Consider the following 26,730-nt stretch of genomic DNA (forward strand, 5'->3'; position numbering starts at 1 on the left):
CAGTGAAACTGAGGGGAAAGGGACTTCACAATTGTCTGTGCCTGTGCTTGTGCTCAGTCGCTCAGTCCTGTCCAGTTCTTTATGACCCCATGGACTGTAGCCCATCAGGTTCCTCTGTCCATGGGATTTCTCAGGAAGAATATTGGAGTGGGTTGCCATTTCCTCCTCCAGGGGATCTTCCCAACCAGGGATCGAATCTGTGTCTCTTGCATTGGCAGGCGGATTCTTTACCGCTGAGCCACCAGGGAAGTGAAAAGTGAAAGTGAAGTCACTCAGTCATGTCCGACTCTGCGACCCCGTGGATTGTAGCCTGCCAGGCTCCTCTGTCCATGGGATTCTCCAGGCAAGAATACTGGAGTGGGTTGCCATTTCCTTCTGCACGGGATCTTCCCAACCCAGGGATTGAACCCAGGTCTCCTGCATTGCAGGCAGATGCTGTATCCTCTGAGCCATCAGAGAAGTACTATGTGTCAAACCCTAAACTGAGAAAGTAGGTGATGTCCTCCCTACTCTACAGATGAAGAGATAAAGAAATCAAGAGTCATAATATCTTTCTCAAGGTATCCTGAAAAACAATGTGGTGGGGTCAAGACTTGAATAAGATCTGACTCTAAGTCCATGAGCTTGTCACTATTTGATCCTGGTGGACGAGGAACAGGACACCAGATGGAGGATGAAACCAGCTTCTGCGGTTTTCATGGTGGGATAATCGATCACAATGAAGCCAGAGGGCACAGAATTTCCAGAACAGGGCACCAGCTACTAGACAGAAGCTCCATATTAAACTAACCTTGGCATTAATGCAAGATTTTATGAGCTTATTTATGGCAAGAGCCCACTTCCCATTTGGCTAGCTTGAAGTTTGCAAGTAAAAGTGAGTGGCAGTGACCTACTTTATGAAATCTTTGAGTAGGAGTGAAGCAAGATTAGTTCATCCCTGGAACCTCTTCCATGATTCTCTTTGAAGAAGTGTTTCTAGGTAACAGTACTCTGGTGGTTCTCAACCTGTGGGAGCTTTGGAGTAGTCAGTCTACATGGGCCCCATCCAAGACCAACTGAGTTGGGTTTCTAGCTGTGGGGCCCTGGCATCTATGCTCCCCAAAGCTATCCAGGATTGATGAGCAGCCAGGGTTGAAACCGCAGCCCCAGGATACATGAGCTTACTATTTTTCCATGCCCTGAGAAGGAGAACAGAATTAAAACCCTGCACAATTCTAGAGGGCAGAGGAAAGTGTGAACAGGTTTCTGGTGCTAAGTTTGGAAAACCAAATTTTTCTCATTTGTAAGAAGAAAAAAAAAAAGTTTTAATCACTTCACAGTTTTGCCAGAGGGCCAATGATCCAGAGGTTCCCTTTAGCCCATGCTCTAGTGAATCTAACTTCCAGTGTCTAACCTTCATGGAGTCAAGGTCAGGATTAACTTTTTTAGTATCTGACACCCACTTTAAAAACTCAGTTCTAAAACTCACTGCATTGCAGGGTCTGCTATTTGTCTAAAGTACTGGCATTCCGGGAAAATGGTGCTTTGTTGATTTTAGACTAGAGAATCAAAGAGATAGGGTGGTTATTTGTCCTTCCCAAGGTTGCTTACTAAAGTCATTAGAGCTGTCTTCTTTAACTGGAGCAGCATTTAAGGTGCTTCTGGAATGTTATGGGAAACATAGTCATCCCTATGAAATTAACATCAGGGTTAGTCAAGGCTATGGTTTTTCCAGTGGTCATGTATGGATGTGAGAGTTGGACTGTGAAGAAAGCTGAGCGCCGAAGAATTGATGCTTTTAAACTGTGGTGTTGGAGAAGACTCTTGAGAGTCCCTTGGACTGCAAGGAGATCCAACCAGTCCATTCTGAAGGAGATCAGCCCTGGATATTCTTTGGAAGGACTGATGCTAAAGCTGAAAGTCCAGTACTTTGGCCACCTCATGCGAAGAGTTGACTCATTGGAAAAGACTCTGATGCTGGGAGGGATTGGGGGCAGGAGGAGAAGGGGACGACGGAGGATGAGATGGCTGGATGGCATCACCAACTCGATGGACATGAGTTTGAGTGAACTCCGGGAGTTGGTGATGGACGGGGAAGCCTGGCGTGCTACAATTCATGGGGTTGCAAAGAGTCAGACATGACTGAGCGACTGAACTGAACTGAACTGAATGTTGAAGGGGGACAGTGTGTGCACAGCTCAATCCAGCCTCATAGTGGCTACCAGAGGAGCCATAGGGCATCATGGTTACCATTCCAACTTCTTAATAAGTATCTCTCTGTCTGGAATTGCTGCATGACATACAAGCTTTTTGCCCAAGAGAAGGTATAGCCATGAGAGACAACAAAAAAGCCTCCTAGAGTTGAGCCAGTCTTTAGAAAAGAGTTTGGGCGGGAAATGAAAATATCTTTCCCATCTAACCTGAGTATATCTGATTGATAGGATGTAATCCTAAAGTAGAACCTGAGCTACAAGGAAGTCTGGGAAGTATAGTTTTTGTTCCCAGTCTTTCTTAAGAGAAAGATAGTGGAAAGAAGATTTAGAGAACCAAAGCATTGGCCACAACCAGAATTTTTCAATGTGTATACCATAGAATAGCAAGATGTAGCTAAACATTACTTTTTTAAAGATTTTGTTCTCAAATGAATTGAAGTCATGCTTGGTAAAACAAAGTTAAACATGATTCTTTTAAGAAATATTTATTTATTTGGCTGCATGGGGTCTTAACTGTGGCACGAGGGATCTTTGGTTCGTCGTACAGGGTCTTTCTTTGCAGAGTGCAGAATCTCTAGTTGTGACATGCAGACTCCCAGTTGCCATGTGCAGACTTAGTTGCTCCATGTCCCCTGCATTGCAAGGCAGATTCTTAACCACTGGACCATCAGGAAGTCCCCTAAATATGATTCTTTGTTGCAATGTATTTCAGGGTTGTTAACATCCAAACATGTACCCTAGTTCTTCATATTTTGAGAAGCATGAACTGGGTAAACACTTATCTAAGCTCATTTTGCAGAAGAAGAAACTGGGGTCCAGAGGGATTAAATAAGATGCCTGATGTTGAATAGCCAGTTATCAACAAAGCATGAAACCAAAACCCGTGCTTCCGGAGTAGCCAGGAGTTTCTTACACTTAGAGGGAGTGGAAAGCGGGCAGTGGGGGCAGGCAGGCAGGCAAGTGGAAGGATGAGACTGACAGGCAGGGGAGAGGGGCTGGAATCTAGAGGAAGGCTAGGCATCAATGTCTGTCCCAGTTATTGAGAGTGAAACATTCAAAAACACTCTGCGCGTGTCCTGACCCAGAGCCACAATGAGTTCATTAAAGAGGTCGAAACCCTGAACCCATATCTCAATCCCTTTCCACATGCGTCTGGAATATGTTGGTTCTTTGGCCTCGATTAGTCACAGGGAAAACTGGTTCTGTGGAACATATCATCTTTATAAATAGAACCAGAATCCAGTGGTTTCTAAACAGTCAGGAGACAGTCTGTCTTCTGGTGTCAGCTATTTATTTGTATTTCTGTTTCATAAAACACATCTTCTCCAGTTCTAGGCTTTGTCTCATTACGTGTCTGCCCCAGACATGTTGCACAGATTTCTTGACCTCTTGACTCAAACCCCAGGGAGTGGGGGCAGTGGGCACTTTCTCCTCTGGTTCCTGCCAAGGTTGGCGCTGTGGTAAGGATGTTTGTGTTTGTTAAGGAGCTAGAAGGACTCTGGACTTTGATAATAATTCCTTTCTTAGATGGTGCATGTAGGGACTAGAGGAAAAAGAGAAATCCCTTTCTCAGCTGCCATGTCTCAGAGGCCACATCATTGTCTCTGAACCCACCTGCACACTTGTTAATTCTTTTTAACGAAATTTTTGATGTGTCTGTTCTCTCTTGTTTAGGTCAGTCTTGTCACTCACCAAAAATGGAGAAAATAAATAGTCATAAAGTAGTCCTTTCAGTTAAACATACCAAGCCTTTATGAAAAGCCTGCTGAGCAATCTGACTGATGGTAGGGTGCAGATTCTCGGTGTCCACTGCCTTTCTTTTGTTTGCATGCATTCTCTGCTTCAGGTAACAGACACAAATTTCAATCAGCAAGGCTAAATGTGGCTTAGGGGTCGCTAATAATAAAGCATTTCCTGTTCTGATAGACTTACCTTGATTTTTTTCATGAACCATTTTGGAAATGGGGAACTCAACACTTTTTGAAGCAATTTTACTATTGATGTTGTTTGTCTCTGTTAGTCAAGGCACATTTGGTTGCAAGTAATAGAAAAGCCAACTCAAACTGGTTTAAACTGGCCTCACCTCCTCTCAAAAATGTTAGTTTAGTGATTACCCAAAGAACAGAAAAGGATAGACCCACTTACTGCATTTCTGGACCCAAGAGGTAAAACAATGTCATCAAGATTCAATTTCTCAGTCCTTCTTCCGCTATGCAACTTCATTCTCCAGGATATTTTTCTCAACCAAGATACCCCAGAGTCCCCAGACTGACATTCTTACAGGTCAGCAGAGAGATTCTGTCCTCCCACTGCTCAACCAAGTCCTGAGATGAGGCTCACAGGACCAAGTTCAATTGTGTCCACACTCCTGAACCATTCACTGACCAGAACCTGTTCATTAATTGTCAAGGCCTGGGCCATGGATCCATTTCTGGAGTGAGGAGTGAGACGATGTTACCAAAATGAAGGGCAGTAGATGCTGATTGGGACAAAATGTTCTCAGTTACATTCTGTTTATGCATCTTCATTTATTCATTCATTCATTTTGCATAGAGGAACTGTTGTGTGCTGGAAACAAGGGATAAAATCCTGGACAAGTTCTCCTTGTCTTCCATTCTGTGATGAATTCCTTCACCCTCATTGCCTCAGCAGAGTTGGATATTCCCTCCTGATGCTTCTGCTCTTCTCAGTAAATACCTCAACAACAGCATACACCATTCAAGGCTGTATTGATGTCTCTTCATCTTTCTCCCTAATTTTCTTTGAGCTCCTGTAGGACAGATACCGTGTCTTAGTTATCTTGGCCTCCCCAGATACCAGCAGCAGGTGCAGACAAAGTACTCAGAAAGCCTTTGTTGAATAAATATGTGAGTGATGAGTGATGAATAAACATATGAGTGATTAAAATTTTTTTAATTAGTGAATTAACACACACGTTCCCAGTCCTTGGGGATTTTGCAAACTACCAGGGGGAAATAAATCCATAAATAACTCATTGGAATACAACATGATTCATGGGACAACAGCCATGTGAGCAAAAGATTGGGAAACACAGCGGAATGTGATATGTAGCAGAATTATTGAAAATGTTTTAGATATTTAGATATTTAAATATATTTACATATTTCAAATCTAAATCTAACTCTCTGTGGTTTATACCTGCATATTTGTAGTTCTTCATTCTTGAACAGCTCCAGATATGTCTACTTATTGTTCTAACCTCTGGAACAATTTCTGACAACGCATAAGGTACTCAATCAGTATTTCTTTCTTTTTCTTTTTTAAATGTTTTCAGGGAGGAGACTGCGCAGGGAGGAGACTTTCCTTTTTTTTTTTTTTTTTTGATATTTATTTCTTTGCTGTGTCCTCTCTTAGTTGTGTCATGCACACAACAACATGGTCTTTGTTTTGGCATGCGCCGTGCAGGTTCCAGTGTGCACAGTGGTGCATGGGCTTGGCTGCCTAACGGCAGATGGAATCTTAGCTCCTGGATCAGGAATCAAACCAATAGCTCCTGTATTGGAAGCTAGATTCATAACTGTTGGACCACCAGGGAAGTCCCTCAATCAGTATTGCTGAAAAAAATTAATTTCATTGTCTCAGCTATATCACAGTATCAGTTGTAGAAGGGTAAGTATCTTTCCCAGCTCTTAGATTTCCCTGCTAATGGTTACATCATCATCAGTTCAGTTCAGTCTCTCAGTCATGTCCAACTCTTTGAGACCCCATGGACTGCTGCACACTAGGCTTCCTTGTTAAACACCAACTCCAGTGGTTTACACAAACTCATGTCCATTGAGTCAGTGATGCCATCCAACCATCTGATACTCTGTCATCCCCTTCTCCTCCTGCCTTCAATCTTTCCCAATATCAGGGTCTTTTCAAATGAGTCAGCTCTTCACATCAGGTGGCCAAAGTATTGGAGTTTCAGCTTCAACATCAATCCTTCCAATGATTACTCAGGACTGATCTCCTTTAGAATGGACTGGTTGGATCTCCTTGCAGTTCAAGGGACTCTCAAGAGTCTTCTCCAACACCACAGCTCAAAAGCATCAATTCTTCTGTGCCCAGCTTTCTTTATAGTCCAACTCTCACATCCATACATGACTACTGGAAAAACCATAGCCTTGACGAGACGGAGCTTTTTTGGCAAGGTAATGTCTCTGCTTTTTAATATGCTGCCTAGGTTGGTCATAACTTTCCTTCCAAGGAGTCTTTTAATTTCATGGCTGCAGTCATCATCTGCAGTGATTTTAGAGCTGAAAAAAGTAAAGTCTGCCACTGTTTCCACTGTTTCTCCATCTATTTGCCATGAAGTAATGGGACCAGATGTCATGATCTTAGTTTTCTGAATGTTGAGCTCTAAGCCAACTTTTTTACTCTCCTCTTTCACTTTCATCATGATAGTATTTAGTTCTTCTTCGCTTTCTGCCATAAGGGTGGTGTCATATGCATATATGAGGTTACTGATATTTCTCCCAGCAATCTTGATGACACCACCCTTACATGACTGAGTAACTGAACTGAACTGGACTGAATCTTGATTCCAGCTTGTGCTTCATCCAGCCCAGTGTTTCTCATGAGATACTCTGCATATAAGTTAAATAAGCAGGGTGACAATATACAGCCTTGAGGTACTCCCTTTCCTATTTGAAACCAATCTGTTGTTCCATGTCCAGTTCTAACTGTTGCTTCCTGACCTGTATACAGATTTCTCAAGAGGCAGGTCAGGTGGTCTGGTATTCCCATCTCTTTCAGATTTTTCCACAGTTTATTGTGATCCACACAGTCAAAGGCATTGGCATAGTGAATAAAGCAGAAATAGATATTTTTCTGGAACTCTCTTGCTTTTTCCAAGATCCAGCGGATGTTGGAAATTTGATCTCTGGTTCCTCTGCCTTTTCTAAAACCAGCTTGAACATCAGGAAGTTCATGGTTCACGTATTGCTGAAGCCTGGCTTGAAGAATTTTGAGCATTACTTTAGTAGTGTGTGAGATGAGTGCAATTGTGCGGTAGTTTGAGCATTCTTTGGCACTGCCTTTCTTTGGGATTGGAATGAAAACTGTCCTGTGGCCACTGCTGAGTTTTCCAAATTTGCTAACATATTGAGTGCAGCACTTTAACAGCATCATCTTTTAGGATTTGAAATAGCTCAACTGGAATTCCATCACCTCCACTAGCTCTGTTCGTAGTGGTGCTTCCTAAGGCCCACTTGACTTCACGTTCCAGGATGTCTGGCTTTAGGTGAGTGATCACACCATCGTGATTATCTGGGTCATAAAGATCTTTTTTGTACAGTTCTTCTGTGTATTTTTGCCACCTCTTCTTAATATCTTCTGCTTCTGTTAGGTCCATACCATTTCTGTCCTTTATTGTGCCCATCTTTGCATAAAATGTTCCCTTGGTATCTCTGATTTTTTTGAAGAGATCTCTAGTGCTTCCCATTCTATTGTTTTCCTCTGTTTCTTTGCACTGATCACTGAGGGAGGCTTTCTTGTCTCTCATAGCTATCTTTGGAACTCTGCATTCAAATGGGTATATCTTTCCTTTTCTCCTTTGCTTTTTGATTCTCTTCTTTTCTCAGCTATTTGTAAGGCCTCCTCAGACAGCTATTTTGCTTTTTTGCATTTCTTTTTCTTGGGGATGGTCTTGATCCCTGTCTCCTGTACAGTGTCATGAACCTCCGTCCATAGTTCATCAGGCACTCTGTCTATCAGATCTAGTCCCTTAAATCTATTTCTCATTTCCACTGTATAATCATAAGGGATTTGATTTAAGTCATACCTGAATGGTCTAGTGGTTTTCCCTACTTTCTTCAATTTAAGTCTGAATTTGGCAATAAGGAGTTCATGATCTGAGCCACAGTCAGCTCCCAGTCTTGTTTTTGCTGACTGTATAGAGCTTCTCCATCTTTGGCTACAAAGAATATAATCTAATTTCAGTGTTGGCCATCTGGTGATGTCCATGTGTAGAGTCTTCTCTACAAACACCCTTGAAGGAGGGTGTTTGCTATGACCAGTACGTTCTTTTCCAGCATAATTTCTCAGGGTTTCTGCCTCTTCACCTTCCATCCACACACTGGTTAGACAGAGACATGAACATGCCAGGTGAGTAATTTGGGGGCCTTTTAACCCTACCTGTTTTTACATGTCTGTTCAACATTTAGTAGGAATGAAAAAATAAAAATTAAATGCTTTTTATGTTGAAAATAAAGATTTATATTCCATGTACATATTGCATGGGATTTTCTGAACTAGACAGTTTCTTGAGAGGCATATTGAACTTTTAAAATGAAGTTATTCTAGTTTGCATTCCCACCAATAGTATAAGAAGGTTCCCTTTTCTCCATACCCTCTCCAGCATTTATTGCTTATAGACTTTTGGATCGCAGCCATTCTGACTGGCATGAAATGGGACCTCATTGTGGTTTTGATTTGCATTTCTCTGATAATGGTGATGTTGAGCATCTTTTCATGTGTTTGTTAGCCATCTGTATGTCTTCTTTGGAGAAATGTCTGTTTAGTTCTTTGGCTTATTTTTTGATTGGGTCATTTATTTTTCTGGAGTTGAGCTACAGGAGTTGCTTATATATTTTTGAGATTAATTCTTTGTCAGTTGCTTCATTTGCTATTATTTTCTCCCATTCTGAAAGCTGTCTTTTCACCTTGCTTATAGTTTCCTTTGTTGTGCAGAAGCTTTTAATTTTAATTAGGTCCCATTTGTTTATTTTTGCTTTTATTTCCAATATTCTGGGAGGTGGGTCATAGAGGATCCTGCTGTGATTTATGTTGGAGAGTGTTTTGCCTATATTATCCTCTAGGAGTTTTATAGTTTCTGGTCTCACATTTAGATCTTTAATCCATTTTGAGTTTATTTTTGTGTATGGTGTTAGAAAGTGTTCTAGTTTCATTCTTTTACAAGTGGTTGACCAGTTTTCCCAGCACCATTTGTTAAAGAGATTGTCTTTTCTTCATTGTATATTCTTGCCTCCTTTGTCAAAGATAAGGTGTCCATAGGTGCGTGGATTTATCTCTGGGCTTTCTATTTTGTTCCATTGATCTATATTTCTGTCTTTGTGCCAGTACAGCCACTATGGAGAACAGTGTGGAGATTCCTTAAAAAACTAGAAATAGAACTGCCACATGACCCAGCAATCCCACTGCTGGGCATACACACTGAGGAAACCAGAATTGAAAGAGACACGTGTACCCCAATTTTCATTGCAGCACTGTTTATAATAGCCAGGACATGGAAGCAACCTAGATGTCCATCAGAAGACGGATAGATAAGAAAGCTGTGGTACATATACACAATGGAGTATTTTTCAGCCATTAAAAAGAATACATTTGAATCAGTTCTAATGAGGTGGATGAAACTGGAGCCTATTATACAGAGTGAAGTAAGCCAGAAAGAAAAACACCAATACAGTATACTAACGCATATATATGGAATTTAGAAAGATGGTAACGATAACCCTGTATGCAAAACAGCAAAAGAGACATAGATGTAAAGAACAGTCTTTTGGACTCTGTGGGAGAGGGCAAGGGTGGGATGATTTGGGAGAATGGCATTGAAACATGTATATTATCATATGTGAAACGAATCACCAGTCCAGGTTCGATGTGTGAGACAGGGTGCTCGGGGCTGGTGCACTGGGATGACCCAGAGGGATGGTATGGGGAGAGAGGTGGGAGGGGGTTCAGGATGGGGAATACATGTACACCCGTGGCGGATTCATGTTGATATATCACAAAACCAATACAATATTGTAAAGTAATTACCCTCCAATTAAAATTAATAAATTTATATTAAAAAATACCAAAAAAATGAAGTTATTCTAATAAATCATCTCCAGGAAAGAGTACATGCAGTATCGTGAATTCTTCAGTTTCAGAATTTCAGTAGACTCGATTGTTAAAGGGAACTCTTGGGGGGCCAGTCTCAAAGTTAGTGGTGAGGCCTTGTCCATGTAAATTGCATGTACTTGCCACAAAAATATCAGCACAGATAGACGGGCAACAGTACCCAGGGTTTAATTGCAACCAAACTAATTTAGGTGTCACCAGTTTTGTCAGCAGTCATGTGTGGAGAGCTGAGTTAACCAGCTCCCTGCTGTAGTTTTATTCCAGTGACATTTCAGTATCCCCTATTAACTGGTGTGCTAGACAGCTGCCTAGTGGCTTAGGGTTGTATCATCCGTAGCCTGGAGTGTGGGATGGACTCAGCCTGCAGTACCACAGCATGTCTATAAGATGCCCTCCATAGAGCTTGAAGGCCATCTGGCTGGGGTAGGGGGGCAGACCAGGGAGTGGGGAGCCTGGGGGAGATAGGTGAGGGGGGTGCTGCAATGATAGGCACCTGGCAGGGTGAAGGACCGCTGTGGCTGTCATGGGGTTCTCTCAGATCCAAGAGGAAAAAATCGTCAGAGAAGGAAGGGAGGAGCAGTGGTTTTCAATCAGGGGCAGTTTTGCCATTTCCCACCACTCCTACCCCCAAGACGTGTGGCAATGTCTGGAGACATTTTTGGTTGTGACAACCTCGGGGAGGGGCGCATGCTACCAGCATCTGGTTGGTAGCAGCCGGTGTGCACCCTGCTAAGTTGTTTCAGTTGTGTTCGATTCTTTGCAATCCCGTGGACTGTAGCCCCCCAGGCTCCTCTGTCCGTGGGATTCTCCAGGCAAGAATGCTGGAGTGGGTTGCCAGGTCCTCCTCTGGGGATCTTCCCAATCCAGGGATCGAGCCTGCATTTCTATGTCTCATGCATTGGTGGGCGTGTTCTTTATCACTACCACCACCTGGGAAGCCCATGGAGGTCAGAGATGCTGTTAAACATCCTAGACTGCACATAACAGCCCCCACAACAAAGACTTATCTAGTTCAAAATGTCAGTGATGCTGAAACTGAGAAAACTTGTTAGAACCTGACTTAAATCTAGTCCTGGGTTAAAATAATTTACGGATTTTTTTTTTTCTTTTCTAGGATGAAGGCTTTCCTGCAAGGCCCCCTCTGTCTTCCACTTCACCCTGGTTTGCCTCCTTCTCGTCTGAGTCCTGTGGCTCCTAGCATCTGTTCCATCTCCGCACTTCATATTGGTGGAGAACCTGTATGGCCATAAGCTGGGAGGGAGTGGAAGGCAAAGAACTGTGAGCCAAGACACACCCCATCTTGCCCTACTGGGTCTCTTACTGTACACCGAGGCATCCCCAGGCAGGTAAACCCCTGCAGACTAAGAGGGAGGCTGGGCTTAAGAACCAGAGGGTCCAGATTTTGGCAGAGAAGGACAAGCTTCCAGGAAAGAGGTGGGGGGTGCTCCTCATTAACAGCTTTGTGGGAGAGGGAATGCGTGTGGCATGCTTATGTTCCATTTGTCTAAATATTATTTTCATGAGGTCACAGACCTTACCCTTTGTTCTAACTATCCATGAATACATAATAAACCACCCCTAAATTAAGTGGCTTCATGCACTTTATTAATATAGTGCATGAATTGTCTCTCATAGTTCTTGAGCGTACCTGGCAGGTGGTTTTTGCTTAGATTTCTCATGGGTGGATATAGTCAGATGGTGTCTCAGGCTACAGTCATCTGAAGACTCAACTGGTTTTGATATCTAAGCACACTCACCTGGGTTGCATTTATTTTTGGCTTTTTGCTTAGAGCTCAGCTGAGGCTGCACCTGAAGTGTCTACACGTGGCCTCTCCATGTGGCTTGGACTCCTTAAAGCATGGCAGCAGGCCCCTAAGAGGGAGCATCTGAAGAGAAAATTGCAAGACGTTTTGTGATATGGCCACAGAAACTCCAGACTTCAGCTGGTTAAAACAAATGCACTGAGCCCAGCCCAAATTCAAGGTGAGGGAAATTGGGTGACTCCTCTTGATGTGAAGAATAGCATGTACACACAGGATTGAGGGTTGTCATCTATGACTGTTTGCCAGTTCCTACTCTCTGATGCCTTGAAATCTATCAACACCAATGCCCTAAACAAGAGAGCCTAGTAGAGTGGTGTGCCAGGTAGGTGAGAGGTAAATAGACGCCTAGAGGCAGGGAGACCTGGCTTTGAATCCGGGTGTTTCCAGCTACCAGCTGTGGATCTTGGGCAAGTTGTTTAATCTGTGTGAGCCTCAGTTGGCTCATTTGTAAAGGAATGATAATATATGCATCTCCATGTATGGTTGTGGGATTTAAATGTTGTCCAGCATAGAGTAAGCATTCAGTGATTGTTTGCTGTTAGAAATAAAGGTGAAAAGAGGCTGTGCTTTCCTTCTCTAGCACACCTTGTTTACTCTGATCCAGCATCAAGGTGAACTCAGCTGTACAGCACCACTAACGTTCAGGTCTCCCCAGCAAGAAGAACGTGGAGTCGAGAAACTGCAGTCGGGTAGGTAAAGTCAAGGTTCTGAGAATGGATATTGCCACAGTGACCCTTAGGGGCCCTAGAGAAGGATGGAATTTGTCCTGGAGATTAAAAGTGAAGGATCAGGGTCTGATTCAAGCAGAGTATGTTGATGGAGCAGTGTGGTGGAGGAGATGGGGAAAAACTCTGCCTCTGGCTCATGTTCCTTCTATTAATATTTTTAGAGCCTCAGCCATCTCACTACAATGGACGGGTGTGATCTGAAGGCTGCACAAGTTCCTTCTAGTCATGGCCAAGCTCTTCCATGTTAGGAACCTCCAAGCGTGCCCACTCCTACCCATCTGTTTGGTCAGCACTCTGGCTTGGGCACTGTTGTTGGTATTCTCTTGATTACTGCTGATGCCTCTTCACGGGTCCTCTTGCTCTTAATCTGTGCCCATTGGTCCTCTGCAGGGCAATCAGAATAATCTATTTTGTAACACAGATCTGATCATGTACTCACAGGCTAAAAGCCTTCAGGGCTGGTTATTCTCCACTTTCCCCTCTCTCTGCCTTTTTGGGTTGCTAATCTCAATGGATTTCTTTGGCTTTCTGTATCCTGTTGGGGTTCAGCCAGTGAAGGATCCAGCAGGGGACTGGAGAGCAAGAGATGGGGGCATTTGAAGTGTGTATTCCCCCTGGAGTGTCGCAGTTCCTGCTGTTTGCTGTGACTTCCCATGTCGTCTACATAGTGACTCTCCTTCCTGGCTCTGCCTCTCATGACTTCCCTCCCTACCTCCTCAGACCTGAAGGTGATCGTGGCTTCTCCACGTTACTTTGCTTGAGTACCTCAACACCCTTCCTTGGTTGCTTTAACTCCACAAAACCCATTAAAGTATTTCTTCTGTAATTACACCATGCAAAATGCCAGGCTGGATGAGTCACAAGCTGGAATTAAGATTGCTGGGAAAAATATAAACAACCTCATATTTGGGGATGATACCACTCTAATGGAAGAAAGTAAAGATGAACCAAAGAACCTCTTGATGAGAGTGAAAAAGAAGAGTAAAAAGCTGGCTTAAAACTCAACATTCAGAAAACTAATATCAAGGCATCAAGTCCCATCATTTCATGGCAAATAGATGGGGGAAAAGTGGAAACAGTGACAGATTTTATTTTCTTGGTTTCCAAAATTGCTGCAGCCACAAAATTAAAAGTCTCTTGCTCCTTGGAAAAAAACTATGACAAACTTAAACAGCATATTAAAATGCAGAGACATTCCTTTGCCAACAAAGGTCTGTACAGTCAAAGCTATGGTTTTTCCAGTACTCATGTTCAGATGTGAGAGTTGGACCATAAAGAAGGCTGAGTGCTGAAGAATTGGTATTTCTAATTGTGGTGCTAGAAAAGACTCTTGAGAGTCTCTTGGACAGCAAGGAGATCAAACCAAACAATCCTAAAGGAAATCAAGCCTGAATATTTATTGGAAGGGCTGGTCCTGGAGCTAAAGCTCCAGTACTTTACGCCTGATGCAAAGAGATGATTCATTAGAAATGACCCTGATGCTGGGAAAGTTTGAGGGCAGGAGGAGAATGGAGGAAGAGGCTGAGATGGTTGGATGGCATCACTGATTCAATGGACGTGAAAGTGAAAGCTGCTCAGTTGTGTCTGACTCTGCTACCCCATGGACTGTATAGTCCATAGAATTCTCCCAGCCAGAATACTGAAGTGGGTAAGCCAGTCTCTTCTCCAGGTGATCTTCCCGACCCAGGGATTGAATCCAGGTCTCCCTCATTGCAGGCAGATCCTTTACCTGCTGAGCCACAAGGGAAGCCCAAGAATACTGGAGTGGGTAATCCATCCATTCCCCAGGGGATCTTCCTGACCCAGGAATCGAACAAGGGTCTTCTGCATTGTAGGCAGATTCTTTACCAATTGAACTATCAGGGAAGCCCCAATTTGAGTTGATGGTAAAGTGGAGTCAACTCTGGTAGGGAAGGGAGGGAATGAGGACGAGATTTCCAGGAAGACATAAAGACACATTAAAGTGAGGAGGTAGGATGAGCATTAAAAGAACTGAATTAAGGCCTGGGCACCTGATACAGAGAGGGAGACAAAGAGCACAGTGCGGCTGAGAGGGGGCAGGGGTCAAGTCCAGCAAGATTGTGAGGGCCTTGTGAAGAGGAGCTTGGGCTCCATCCTGAGATCAGTAGGAGGTCATTGGAAGCTACAGCTATTAGGGCCTCAGGAGGAAACTTCTGGTTTCCATGAACCATACTTAAGCAAAGTATTGATGATAACTTTGTTCAGTCACTAAATTTGCAAACTCTGGGAGACAGTGAAGGACAGGAAAGGCTGGTGTGCTGCAGACTGTGGGGTTGAAAAGAGTCAGACACAACTTAGTGATTATAGCTGTGATTTCCAATGGCCTCCTACTGGTCTCAGGATGGATCCCAAGCTCCTCTTCACAAGGCCCTCACAGTCTTGCTGGACTTGACCCCTGCCCCCTCTCAGCCGCACTGTGCTGTTTGTCTCCCTCTCTGAATCGGGTGCCCAGGCCTTAATTCAGTTCTTTTAATGCTCATCCTACCTCCTTGCCTTTACTGTGCCTCTATGTCTTCCTGTCTTAAAGCTCAACATTCAGAAAACTAAGACCATGGCATCCGGTCCCATCACTTCATGGCAAATAGATGGAGAAACAGTGGAAACAGTGGCTGACTTTATTTTGGAGGGCTCCAAAATCACTGCAGATGGTGACTGCAGCCATGAAATAAAAAGACACTTAACTCCTTGGAAGAAAAGTTATGACCAACCTAGACAGCATATTAAAAAGCAGAGACATTACTTTGCCAACAAAGGTCCATTTAGTTAAGGCTATGGTTTTTCCAGTGGTCATGTATGGATGTGAGGGTTGGACTATAAAGAAAGCTGAGCACTGAAGAATTGATACTTTTGAACTGTGGTGTTGGAGAAGACTCTTGAGAGTCCCTTGGACTGCAAGGAGATCCAGCCAGTCCATCCTAAAGGAAATTAGTCCTGAATATTCATTGGAAGGACTGATGCTAAAGCTGAAACTCCAATACTTTGGCCACCTGATGTGAAGAGCTGACTCATTTGAAAAGACCCTGATGTTGGGAAAGATTGAAGGCAGGAGGAAAAGGGGATGACAGGATGAGATAGTTGGATGGCATCACCGACTCAATGGACATGAGTGTGAGTAAACTGCGGGAGTTGGTGACGGACAGGGAGGCCTGGCGTGCTGCAGTCCATGGGGTCGCAGAGTCAGACACAACTGAGCGACTGAGTTGAGCTGAGCTAAGGTCTTCCTGGAAATCTCATCCTTATTCCCTCCCTTCCCTAGCAGAGTTGACTCCACTTTACCATCAACTCAAGCACTGCTTTCTTAGAAGAATTGCCATGAATCACTAGATTCAGCATTTTTTTAGTTCTTTAATTTTCCTTCATACCTCGGATCACAATTTATACAGTAATTTGATAGTCTCTCTCCCCTACTAGGCTATAAGAGGAATGGGATTGACATAAAAAGTTGAAAGTTGTTTTCAGAAGGTGGTGGAGGAAATTGAGTTGGTAAAAGGGTACAAACTTTTAGCTATAAGATGAATGAAGTCTGAAGAGCTAACGCATCACATGGTGACTCTAGTTGATAACACCGTTTGGTATAGTTGAAATTTGCTAAGAGAGTAGAACTGAATGTTCTCATCCCCTTCAAAAGGGTGGGGGATGAACACGTGAGGTGATGGATGTGTTAATTAACGTGATGGGGGAAACCCTTTCACAAGGTACATGTATTGGGTTGGCCCAAAAATTCCTTCAGTTTTTAAGTAAAAATAAAAGACCTGTTTTTCATTTTCACCAAGAACTTTATTGAATAACATATTCACCATTTTGTCCCACTACCTTCTGCCATTTTTCAAGCAACTTCATAATTCCATCTTCCCAAAACTTTTTATCTTTTTGAGCAAAAACTGTTCCAGGTGCTTTCCAGGGAAGTGGAATTTTTTCCATTAAGAGAATTTCGCTAAGACTGAAGTAAATAGACATCTTATTGTGCAATGTCTGGTGAAGATGGCGGGTGAATCAGAACTTCCCAGCCGAGCTGTAACAGTTTTTGCCTGGTTTTCAAAGAAACATGTAGTCCTGTCATCCTGATGGGAGATTAAGCATTTTCTGTTGCCTAATTCTGGATGCTTTTCATAGAGTGCTGCTTTCAGTTGGTCTAATTGGGAGCAGTACTTGTTGGAATAAATTGTTTGGTTTTCCGGAAGGCTCATAATAGAGGATTCCTTTCCAATCCCACCATCTATACAGCATCACCCTCTTTGGATGAAGAGCCTTTGGTGTGGTTGGTGGTTGTTCATTTCATTTACCCCACTATCTCTTCCATTCCACATTATTGTACAGTATCCTCTTTTCAATGCCCATCACAATTTGTTTTAAAAGTAGAACATTTTCATTACATTTAAGTAGAGAATCACATGCAGAAATATGGTCAAGAAGGTTTTTTTCACTTAACTTATGTGGAACCCAAACATCAAAGTGATTAACAGCCAAGCTGGTACAAATGATTTTCAGCACTTCATTTGGATAGTTTTAATATGTCAGCTATCTCCCATGTGGTATAACATTGAGTGTTCTCAATTAATGTCTTGATTTGATTGCTATCAACTTCAACTGGTCTCCCTGACCATGGAACATCATCCAGCATGAAAGTTTGCACCACTCTTGACATGTTCAATGTGTCACAACACCTTCTCCATACATTGCACAGATTCTTTTTGCATTTCAGTTATGTTTTTACCTTTATTGAAATAATAAAGCATAATATGCTGAAAATGCTTTTTTTCTTCCATTTTCAATATTAAAATGGTTACACAAAAATTCACCAATTTTGATAAGTTTTTTGTTTTTAGATGCATACTGGAATGACAGCTGTCACAGTACAGTCTAACAAAATTATTTCAAATGGAGTTAAAGACAACTAGGCACTACTAGAGCCATCTTACAGAAAAAACAACACTTTTGGCCAGCCCAGTATATCAAATCACCACATTATAGACTTTAAATATCTTATTTTATTTGTTCACTCTACCTCAGTAAAGCTAGGGGAAGAGGAAGAGTCAGGGGATCAGGCACCATGTCAATTTTGGTTCACATTTGTATCTTCAATATCTAGCATGATGCCCTGGTACATTGCAGACCCTCCATAAAGAATTTTTGAATCAATATGTATAACCCAAAACCCCAAATCTTATTGCTGGAGGTTAGGAAAAATGGGTTGGTGCTTCCAAGATCATTTTAAGAAATTAGAGGTTGTAATAAGGGTTTGAGTCATCAGATTTCGTACAACTTAAATTGCCCCTCTGCACCTTCAATTCCTTTTGGATATTTTTAGAAACTCTGTGCCCAAACAGAGCTCTGCAAGGAAAATTCATACCCACCCCCAATACTACCATATGTGTGGTATGCCACAGAGCAGAAAAACAATCAGAAATGCACTTGATGAAGGAGAAGACAGCCAAACATGGGTCCCTGGGCAGAGCATCTTGGAGAGGCCAGCCCAGCAGCTGTTTGCATTAAAAATAATTGCTTTATATTTATGGCAGAAGGGCAACAATAAGCAGTTTATAGCCTATAATCTAACACAAATGATTTTGGAAAATATTCTTAATAGATGGTTCATCCGAGTGTCCCAGGGTGTAAGGAAACCCAGCAGGGAACACTCAGAATTGGCCTTCGCTGATCTGACAAATCCTCGCTGACTGGTTGCATGTTAAAGCATTTCTCTGCACGATTTTACATTCTTCCACTTACGGAGATTCTGTGAAAGACTCACCAGACTCTTGAGGGCACAGACTCCACCAGATACTCAGCCTCCAGAGTTCACACTGGCTTCATAGAAATGAAGCTGCACCAAGTCAGGGAAAATGAAGCGTGACCTTGTAAAATATCAGTTTCTGGCTTTTCCCCCCCTTAATTGTGGGGATGTTATCATGAAGGAAGAAAAATATCGCTTTCCACACTCTACTCTGGAAAACGATATCCATCTGTGGGAATGCTGAGCAGGCATGATTGCTGTGGCCAGGCGTGGTATCAGACTGACAGGCTGGGCGAGAGTTTGGTTTCTGTGAGGGGTCAACTAGAAGAAAGGAAATAGGTTCTCTGGGAATTTATGTTCTCTGTGCTCTATCCTCTGCCCTCCTCCCAATCACTGGGGCCTTCTTGCCACTCAGCAATGCCCATTTGAGCCTGGAACATCACCCTATGTTGTTAGCTTTATTTTTTTCTTCACATGTGTCCTTAACTGGACTGCATGCTTCTCAAGGTCAAGTCTGACCCTCAGACCTCTCTGTCTCTCCTGGACTTCATTAGGACAATTCTAGCAGAAATCACCTACTTTTTGCAAGAAAGGGCTAGTTTCTTCTACTAGAAAGCACGCTGCCTCCCACTCCTGAGCCCAGGTGATGTCTTCTTGTGTCGCTACTTTCACCAATCACCCCAAACCATGTTAAACTGGTCTGACTTTTGTTCCCATTCTTTTCCCCCTTAATAGTTAAGAACATAAGGACCACCATCAGGGAGTTCATAGGGATGCTTCCTAAAAGCACAAGCTGGAATCAAGATTTCTAGGAGAAACATCAATAACCTCAGCTATGCAGATGACACCACCCTTATGGCAGAAAGTGAAGAACTAAAGAGCCTCTTGATGAAAGTGAAAGAGGAGAATGAACAAGTTGGCTTATAACTCAACATTCAGAAAACTAAGTTCATGGCATCTGGTCCCATCACTTCTTGGCAAATAGATGGGGAAACAATGGAAACAATGGGAGACTTTAATTTTGGGGGCTCCTAAGTCACTGCAAATGGTGACTGTAGCCATGAAATTAAGACACTTGCTCCTTGGAAGGAAAGCTATGATCAACCTAGACAGCATATTAAAAAGCAGAGACATTACTTTGTCAACAAAGATCCATCTAGTCAAAGATATAGTTTTTGCAGTAGTCATGTATGGATGTGAGAGTTGGACTATAAAGAAAGCTGAGCACAGAAGAATTGATGCTTTTGAACTGAGGTATTGGAGAAGACTCTTGAGAGTCCCTTGGACTGCAAGGAGATCCAACCAGTCCATCCTAAAGGAAATTAGTCCTGAATATTCATTGGAAGGACTGATGCTGAAGCTGAAACTCCAATATTTTGGCCACCTGATGTGAAGAACTGACTCACTGGAAAAGACCCTGATGCTGGGAAAGATTGAAGGCAGGAGAGATGACAGAGGGTGAGATGGTTGGATGGCATCACCAACTTAAAAGACATGAGTTTGAGCAAGCTCTGGGTTTTGGTGACAGACAGGGAAGCCTGGCGTGATGCAGTCCATGGGGTCGCAAACAGTAGGACACGACTGAGCAACTGAACTGAACTGAACTGATCAGGGAGTTAGGGACCAGCATTATAGCTCTCTCACAGTGATGTGAATTTTGGTGAGTTTTTAGCCTCTACGAGCTTTCCTGTCTACAGAATGTGGGCATCAGTGATACCTGTCAGCACTTCACAGCAGTGTGGTAAAGACTGTTATAGTGTTTGTGTTTGCATAGTGCCTGCATGCCATCAGCCCTCAACGCTAGCTTCTTGGAGTGCTGGCATCCCCTCAAGATTCTGTTGAAGTCCTAGTGCCCAGTGTGTAGTATTAGTAGGTGGGGCCTTTTGGAGGACCTTATCGTGGCTGGGATTAATGCTGCTGTCACGGGGTTTTCATAGAGTTTCCTTGCCCTGTTCATCGTGTGAGGACATGGCGAGAAAGGGACAGCTGTCAACCAGGAAGAGAGCCTTGACCAGAGCGCAACCATGCTGATGCCTTGAACTTGGACATCTTAGCCTCCAGAACTGTGAGGAAAAAAAAAAAAAAAACAAAACCTTCTGTTTGTGTGTGTGTTTGTATGTTACCCAGTCTGTGGTACTTTGTTCCAGCAGCAGAATGGAGTGAGACCTCTTCCTCCTCCCCTCTGCCTCCTTTTTCTTCTTTTTATGAGGATGATTTCATCTTTGTCTACAAACATTCACAGAATGTAAAACCTTTGATGCTTTCTACTAGAAAGTGTAGTTCTAATGAGGTCTAAGAGAGATGCAGAGTTCTGAGACATAGACCGACCTTGAGGAAAGTGCAGTCCAGTTAGGGTAAATGTGTTCAATTGAGAAACCAACAGTAAAAGACGGTGAGCTCTGAGGTCAAGCTCCGTGGGCTTGAGAAACCTTATCCAAGAGTCAGAGCCTTCTAGTTCTCAGAAAAATTAGCAGAAGGAGGATTAAGTATGCTAAATTGGAAAGTGACTTGACATAAATAAAGATCTTTAGGTAAGAAATAGAATAGCAAGCTCAAAGGACAGCAAAGAGACCATGTGACTGAAGTCTTCTCTTATGTGTTTGAAGAGTAGTAGACATATGGCTAGAAGGAACCTTTGCTGCAGGAACCACAGCTGCATGGATGTTTTTACAAATGAACTAGGGGCTATTCAAAGTCACAACATAAACATCTCTTCCTAGAGCTTCAACTTACTTGAAAATTAAATTTCAAATGCATCATTTTGTTCATTAAAATAAATTCACATATAATGTGAAGTAGACTGAAAAAACCACATGAAAACTTATGATAAAGAATGAGAATTTGCATTTTAGGTGACTATTTGGAGCTGTGATGCAGACATGGTGGAAAAATTTCCATTATAGCACTGAGTGGCCAAAGTTTGAGATTCACAGCTAAACCAAAGGAGTATTCCTGGTGTTAGAAATTGCATGGGACCAAGCCAGTCAGAAGAAAATGATAAAATGTTAGGTACCAAATCCCTTTTTCTAATTTTGTCTGTAGAGACAATGAGTTTTCGAGAGAAGGTAACACTTGCCTGGGGGTACACAGATAAGCCTCTCCAGCATTCTTTTTTTCCTTCACTTTAAAAAAACTATGGGTTTGTTTATTTATTTATTTATGATTGGCTGTGCTGGATCTCTGTTTCTGCGAGCAGCAGCAACTTTCTCCAGCTGCGGCAGGTGGGGCTACTCTTCATGGTGCAGTCCTCTCACTGCAGTGGCTTCATTGTTGCAGAGCTTGGGTTCTAGGCGTGTGGGCTCAGCAGTTGCAGCCCGCTGGCTCTAGAGCTCTGGCTCAGTAGTCGTGGTGCAGGGGCTTAGTTGTTCCTCAGCATGTAAGATCTTCCCAGACCAGGGATCAACCCATGTCCCCTGCACTGGCAGGCGATTCTTAACCACTGGGCCACCGGGGAAGTCCCTCCAGTGTTCTTTAAATAACAAACAAGAGAGAGCTGGTCGGGAAGATCTCCTGGAATAGGAAATGGCAACCTGCTCCAGTATTCTTGCCTGGAAAATTCCATGGACAAAAGGAGCCTAGTGGTCTAGAGTCCATGGGGTCACAAAGAGTTGGACACGACTGAGTGACTGAGCTTACACACACAAGAGATAGATCGCATGTGGGGTAGCTGTAACACAAATTGTTGCCCTGCTTCTGTGACACTGCCTCTAAGTTAAATATTACAAGTTGTAGCAGAAACCTGGTGCAATGGTTCTGATAGCTTATATGATTTTCAGGTCAGATTAAAAGCTTCCTCTTCAGTGATCCTGACTGTCAGCACCACTTCTTGTCTGTTGAAGGCTTATAGGAAGTATTTTCCTGACTGCTAGTAAGTCATTGCCCAGATTATCATTTTCTTTAGGTTGCTAGTCTTTTAAGCTCTCACTCAGGTGGCATCAGGTGAAATGGCTCCAGGAGTTTACAGTGACCAGTCTAGGGTGACCTGGATCCTGCTGGCAGCCAAGGGTCCCACAAACGCAAGTTGATGAGAAAAATCAATTCAGCTTCAAGAGCAGTGTCTACACAGGTCCCAAGGAACATGGAAATATCACCTACTCATATGGTATCCCTGACACACTGCAGTAAGGTGAAAAGGCATGAACAAGACATTTGAACATACAGACTCCAGACATCTCAACCAGGTAAAGTTTTCTTAGGACTCTAAGGAAGATTTCCAAGCCACAGACAAGAAGAAAACACTTAAAATTCACAGAGCTGACAAAGGATTACATCCAAAAAATATAAAACTTCCTTATAAATCAACAGACGACAGATTAAATCATAGTAGAAAATGGAATACTTCACAGAAGAAACCTGAAAAGCTGGTAATTGTGAAATAAAGGTCAACCTCATGATAATCTTCTAACAGCAAATTAATACTGCAATGAGATAAAATTTTATATCTGTCATATGGAAAAAATTAAAAGATCTAACAAAATCAAGTTTTGATTTAAATATTGAAAAGCCAACATCATATTTTCTATCAAAATGCTTGTGACTTTAAATTGGCATAACCATTTAGGAGAGCAATTTATTAGTACTTAATAAAGATAGCCAGATCCTATGACCCAATAATTCCATATCAAATATGTAACCCAAGTACACTTCCATGAAAATGAACAAAGAATATTCATGCAGCAATAATTGAATTGGAAACAACCTTATTTTTTTCATTAATATAAAAATGGAAAAGTGTTGAGTTTTTGAAATTTTATTTAAAGTAGATTACTATATAGCAATTAAAACAAAAAAACTTGATCTTCATCAGCAACTTTAAAATTTTTCCATTTAATTTTTAGTTTTATTTGTCTATTTTTGGCTGTCTCAGGTCTTCACTGCTGTGTGGGCTTTTCTCTAGTTGTGGCAGTGGGGTCTAGTCTCTAGTTGTGGCGTACAGGCTTCTCACTGCAGTGGCTTCTCTTGTTGCAGAGCACAGACTCTAGGGCACATGGGCTTCAGTAGTTGTGGCTCCCAGACTCCAGATCATAGGCTCAATAGTTGTGGTGCATGGGCTTAGTTGCTTTGCGGCATGTGGGATCCTCCCAGACCAGGGATCAAACCTGTCTTCTGCACTGGTGGAAGTCTTCACCACTGAGCCACCAGTGAAGCCCTTATCAGCATATTTAAATCTTGAAAATATGTTTACTGAGAGAAAAACAAGTTGCAGTGAATAACCACAATATGATGCCATTAATATAAATTTTAAACTACAGATCAATACTATTGACTATTTTTAGACACACAGTAAAAGTGTAAATGGCTCCCCTGATGTCTCAGTGGTAAAGTATCTGCCTGCCAATGCAGGAGACACAGGTTCTATTTCTGGGTCAGGAAGATCTGCTGCAGAAGAAAATGGCAATCCACTCCAGTATTCTTGGGTGGGAAATCTGATGAACAGAGGAGCCTGGTGGACTACAATCCACAGGGTTGCAAAAGAGTTGGACATAACTTAGTGATTAAACAACAAGAACAAAAGTATAAATACATGAATGAGAAGGATACAAACCATTTTCACAATACCAGTTACCTCTGAGGAAGAGAGTTGGGAAATGATCTGGGAAGGGGACAAGAAAGGCTTCAACTAAATGCTTTGTGGTTCAGAGCAGTCAGAAATTTTTCATGAAAAATCCCCAGACCTGTGCTTGGGTGAGCATGAGTCTAAGTTTATTAGTATTTCATGATAAAACTCCAACTGAGAAATTCAAGTTTTTAAAAAAGCAGTCCTGGACTGAATAATCCCCTGAGGCACTATGCAGAAACATTTTCATAACTTGGGGTACACGTGACTGACTACCACACTCATAAATCCCTACTGCTCATCAGCTCACAAACAAAAATTACAAAACACAGTAGAAAGTAGTCTGTCATGACAGATAGTCAGCAGACACCATTAACTAGAAACTGAGGCTTCCAAGAACTGGATACTACAGAACATTCCTAAGGATACAAAACAATATGTTCCCATTCTCACTGAAGTGGAGCCTCACAATTTACACAGTGCCATTTCAGACCATTGGCTGTTGAACCCCTCCCCACCCCTTCCTGAATGAAGGCATTCACTGAAGTTATCCTGCTGCAGTTCTACCATTGTGTTAGAAAAGGAGAGGATATTACCTCTTTGGGTCACAGACCTCAAGACAAAGAGGAACCATGTCTAGATCTGATGGGGTTTGAACCGGATGCAATGACTGAATGGCCCTTTTGAGTTGTTGCCCTTGGTTATTTAAAAGCAGAGGCATTTATTGCTCACCAGATAGTCGTGTGCTCCCTTGTAATTTCTAGGCCGCTTGCAGTTAGTTAGGACCAATGGATTATTTCTAGGCAGTTCCACTGAGTGGAAGTGACGCAGGTCACCTCTGAGCTGAGGCATGGAAGAGAAGGCATGAGGTCTCCTGCTCTTCCTCTTTGTTTCTTGGTGACAGTGGCAGCTGCATCTTGAGATAGTTTTGCCACTAGATGGAAACAGCTGGATTGCTGGATCACACTGCTTGGAAGGCAGCTGCAGACTTTGCGTGAGAAGAAAAATAAGCTTTTATGTGTTAAGCCAAAACTCATGTTGTGTGTCTCTTATATACAAATACAGACGTAGACAGCTCACTGAAAAGAAGTTCTCATACAAAAATTAAAACTACACAGGGAGGCAGCCCACTGTGAGGGAAACAGTAGAAATAACTCAAGAATTAATGGTCCTAAAGTCAGAAATAATAGAACTATATGTTAGAGATAATATTAAAAAGTGCATTTTGAATACTTGAAGTATCATTTATAGAAATAAAGGGTACACTGGGAAATTTTTTTAAAAACTTTTTGAAAAATAAATGAGCAAATCTTTTAAAATGAGAATTGCATTTCAAATTGAAAAATCAGTAAAAGACACACACACCTCACATATATTTACTCATTTTTTGACAAAGGTGAAACTGAATTGCAATAGGAAGTTAAATCTTTTTAAGAGATTAATTTTTTATCAATTGGATATCCATATAAGAAAATTGAATTTTTAATTATACCTCACATTATAGAAAAATTCCAGATATATTATAAATAAGTAAGAAAATAAAGTTTATAAATGAGAACACTGAAGAATATTTTCAGGCCAAATTTCTTATATGGAATAACCATAAAATAATAACAAAAGAAAAGAGTTGGACTGTTAGAATTAGAAACTTCTGTTTATCAAAAGATACCACTATGAAAGTGATAAGACAAGCCATAGAGTGGGAAAAGGTATTTATAGTATATATATCTGACAAAGGATTGCCTGTATTCTTGCTGGGAGAATCACATGGACAGAGGAGCCTTGCAGTCTGTAATCTATGGGATCTCAAAGAGTTGGACACAACTGAGCATCTGAGTACATAGCACATCCACAATACCAAAACATCCATAATACCTAAGAAAATCTATTGCTAGAACTTTATTCATAGATAGATTAGCAATAAAGATGTAATCCCAATAAAAAGTTGACCAAAAGACTCAAATAAGAACTTGAGAAAAGAAGCCTTCCAAAGGCCAGTTACCACTGAAAAAGATGCTCAACATCATTAGCCATTCAGTTCAGTTCAGTCACTCAGTCGTGTCCGACTCTTTGTGACCCCATGAATCGCAGCACGCCAGGCCTCCCTGTCCATCACCAACTCCCAGAGTTCACCCAGACTCACATGCATCGAGTCAGTGATGCCATCCGGCCATCTCATCCTGTTATCCCCTTCTCCTCCTGCTGCCAATCCCTCCCAGCATCAGAGTCTTTTCCAATGAGTCAGCTCTTCTCATGAGGTGGCCAAAGTACTGGAGTTTCAGCTTTAGCATCTGTCCTTCCAAACAACACCCAGGACTGATCTCCTTTAGAATGGACCGGTTGGAACTCCTTGCAGTCCAAGGGAGTCTCAAGAGTCTTCTCAAACACCACAGTTCAAAAGCATCAATTCTTCGGTGCTCAGCTTTCTTCAGTCCAACTTTCACATCCATACATGACCACAGGAAAAACCATAGCCTTGACTAGACGGACCTTTGTTGGCAAAGTAATGTCTCTGCTTTTGAATATGCTATCTAGGTTGGTCATAACTTTCCTTCCAAGGAGTAAGCATCTTTTAATTTCATGGTTTCAATCACCATCTGCAGTGATTTTGGAGCCCTCCAAAATAAAGTCTGACAATTTCCACTGTTTCCCCATCTATTTCCCATGAAGTGATGGGACTGGATGCCATGATCTTCATTTTCTGAATGTTGAGCTTTAAGCCAACTTTTTCACTCTCCTCTTTCACTTTCATCAGGAGGCTTTTTAGTTCCTCTTCACTTTCTGCCATAAGGGTGGTGTCATCTGCATATCT

General features: G+C 42.2%; 1 protein-coding gene across 1 annotated transcript in view; it reads left to right on the forward strand.

Annotated features, from left to right (window-relative positions):
- Positions 1–26,730, forward strand: part of SLIT3 (slit homolog 3 (Drosophila)) — a 928,626-nt gene that overhangs the window by 152,951 nt on the left and 748,945 nt on the right. Inside the window, exon 2 of the mRNA XM_010854582.1 lies at positions 12,503–12,570. Within this exon, the coding sequence (XP_010852884.1) occupies positions 12,503–12,570 (68 nt within the window). The remainder of the gene's footprint in view (positions 1–12,502; positions 12,571–26,730) is intronic.

Source organism: Bison bison, unplaced genomic scaffold, assembly GCF_000754665.1.
Source record: "Bison bison bison isolate TAMUID 2011002044 unplaced genomic scaffold, Bison_UMD1.0 scf7180017864343, whole genome shotgun sequence".
NCBI classification, from domain to species: Eukaryota; Metazoa; Chordata; class Mammalia; order Artiodactyla; family Bovidae; genus Bison; species Bison bison.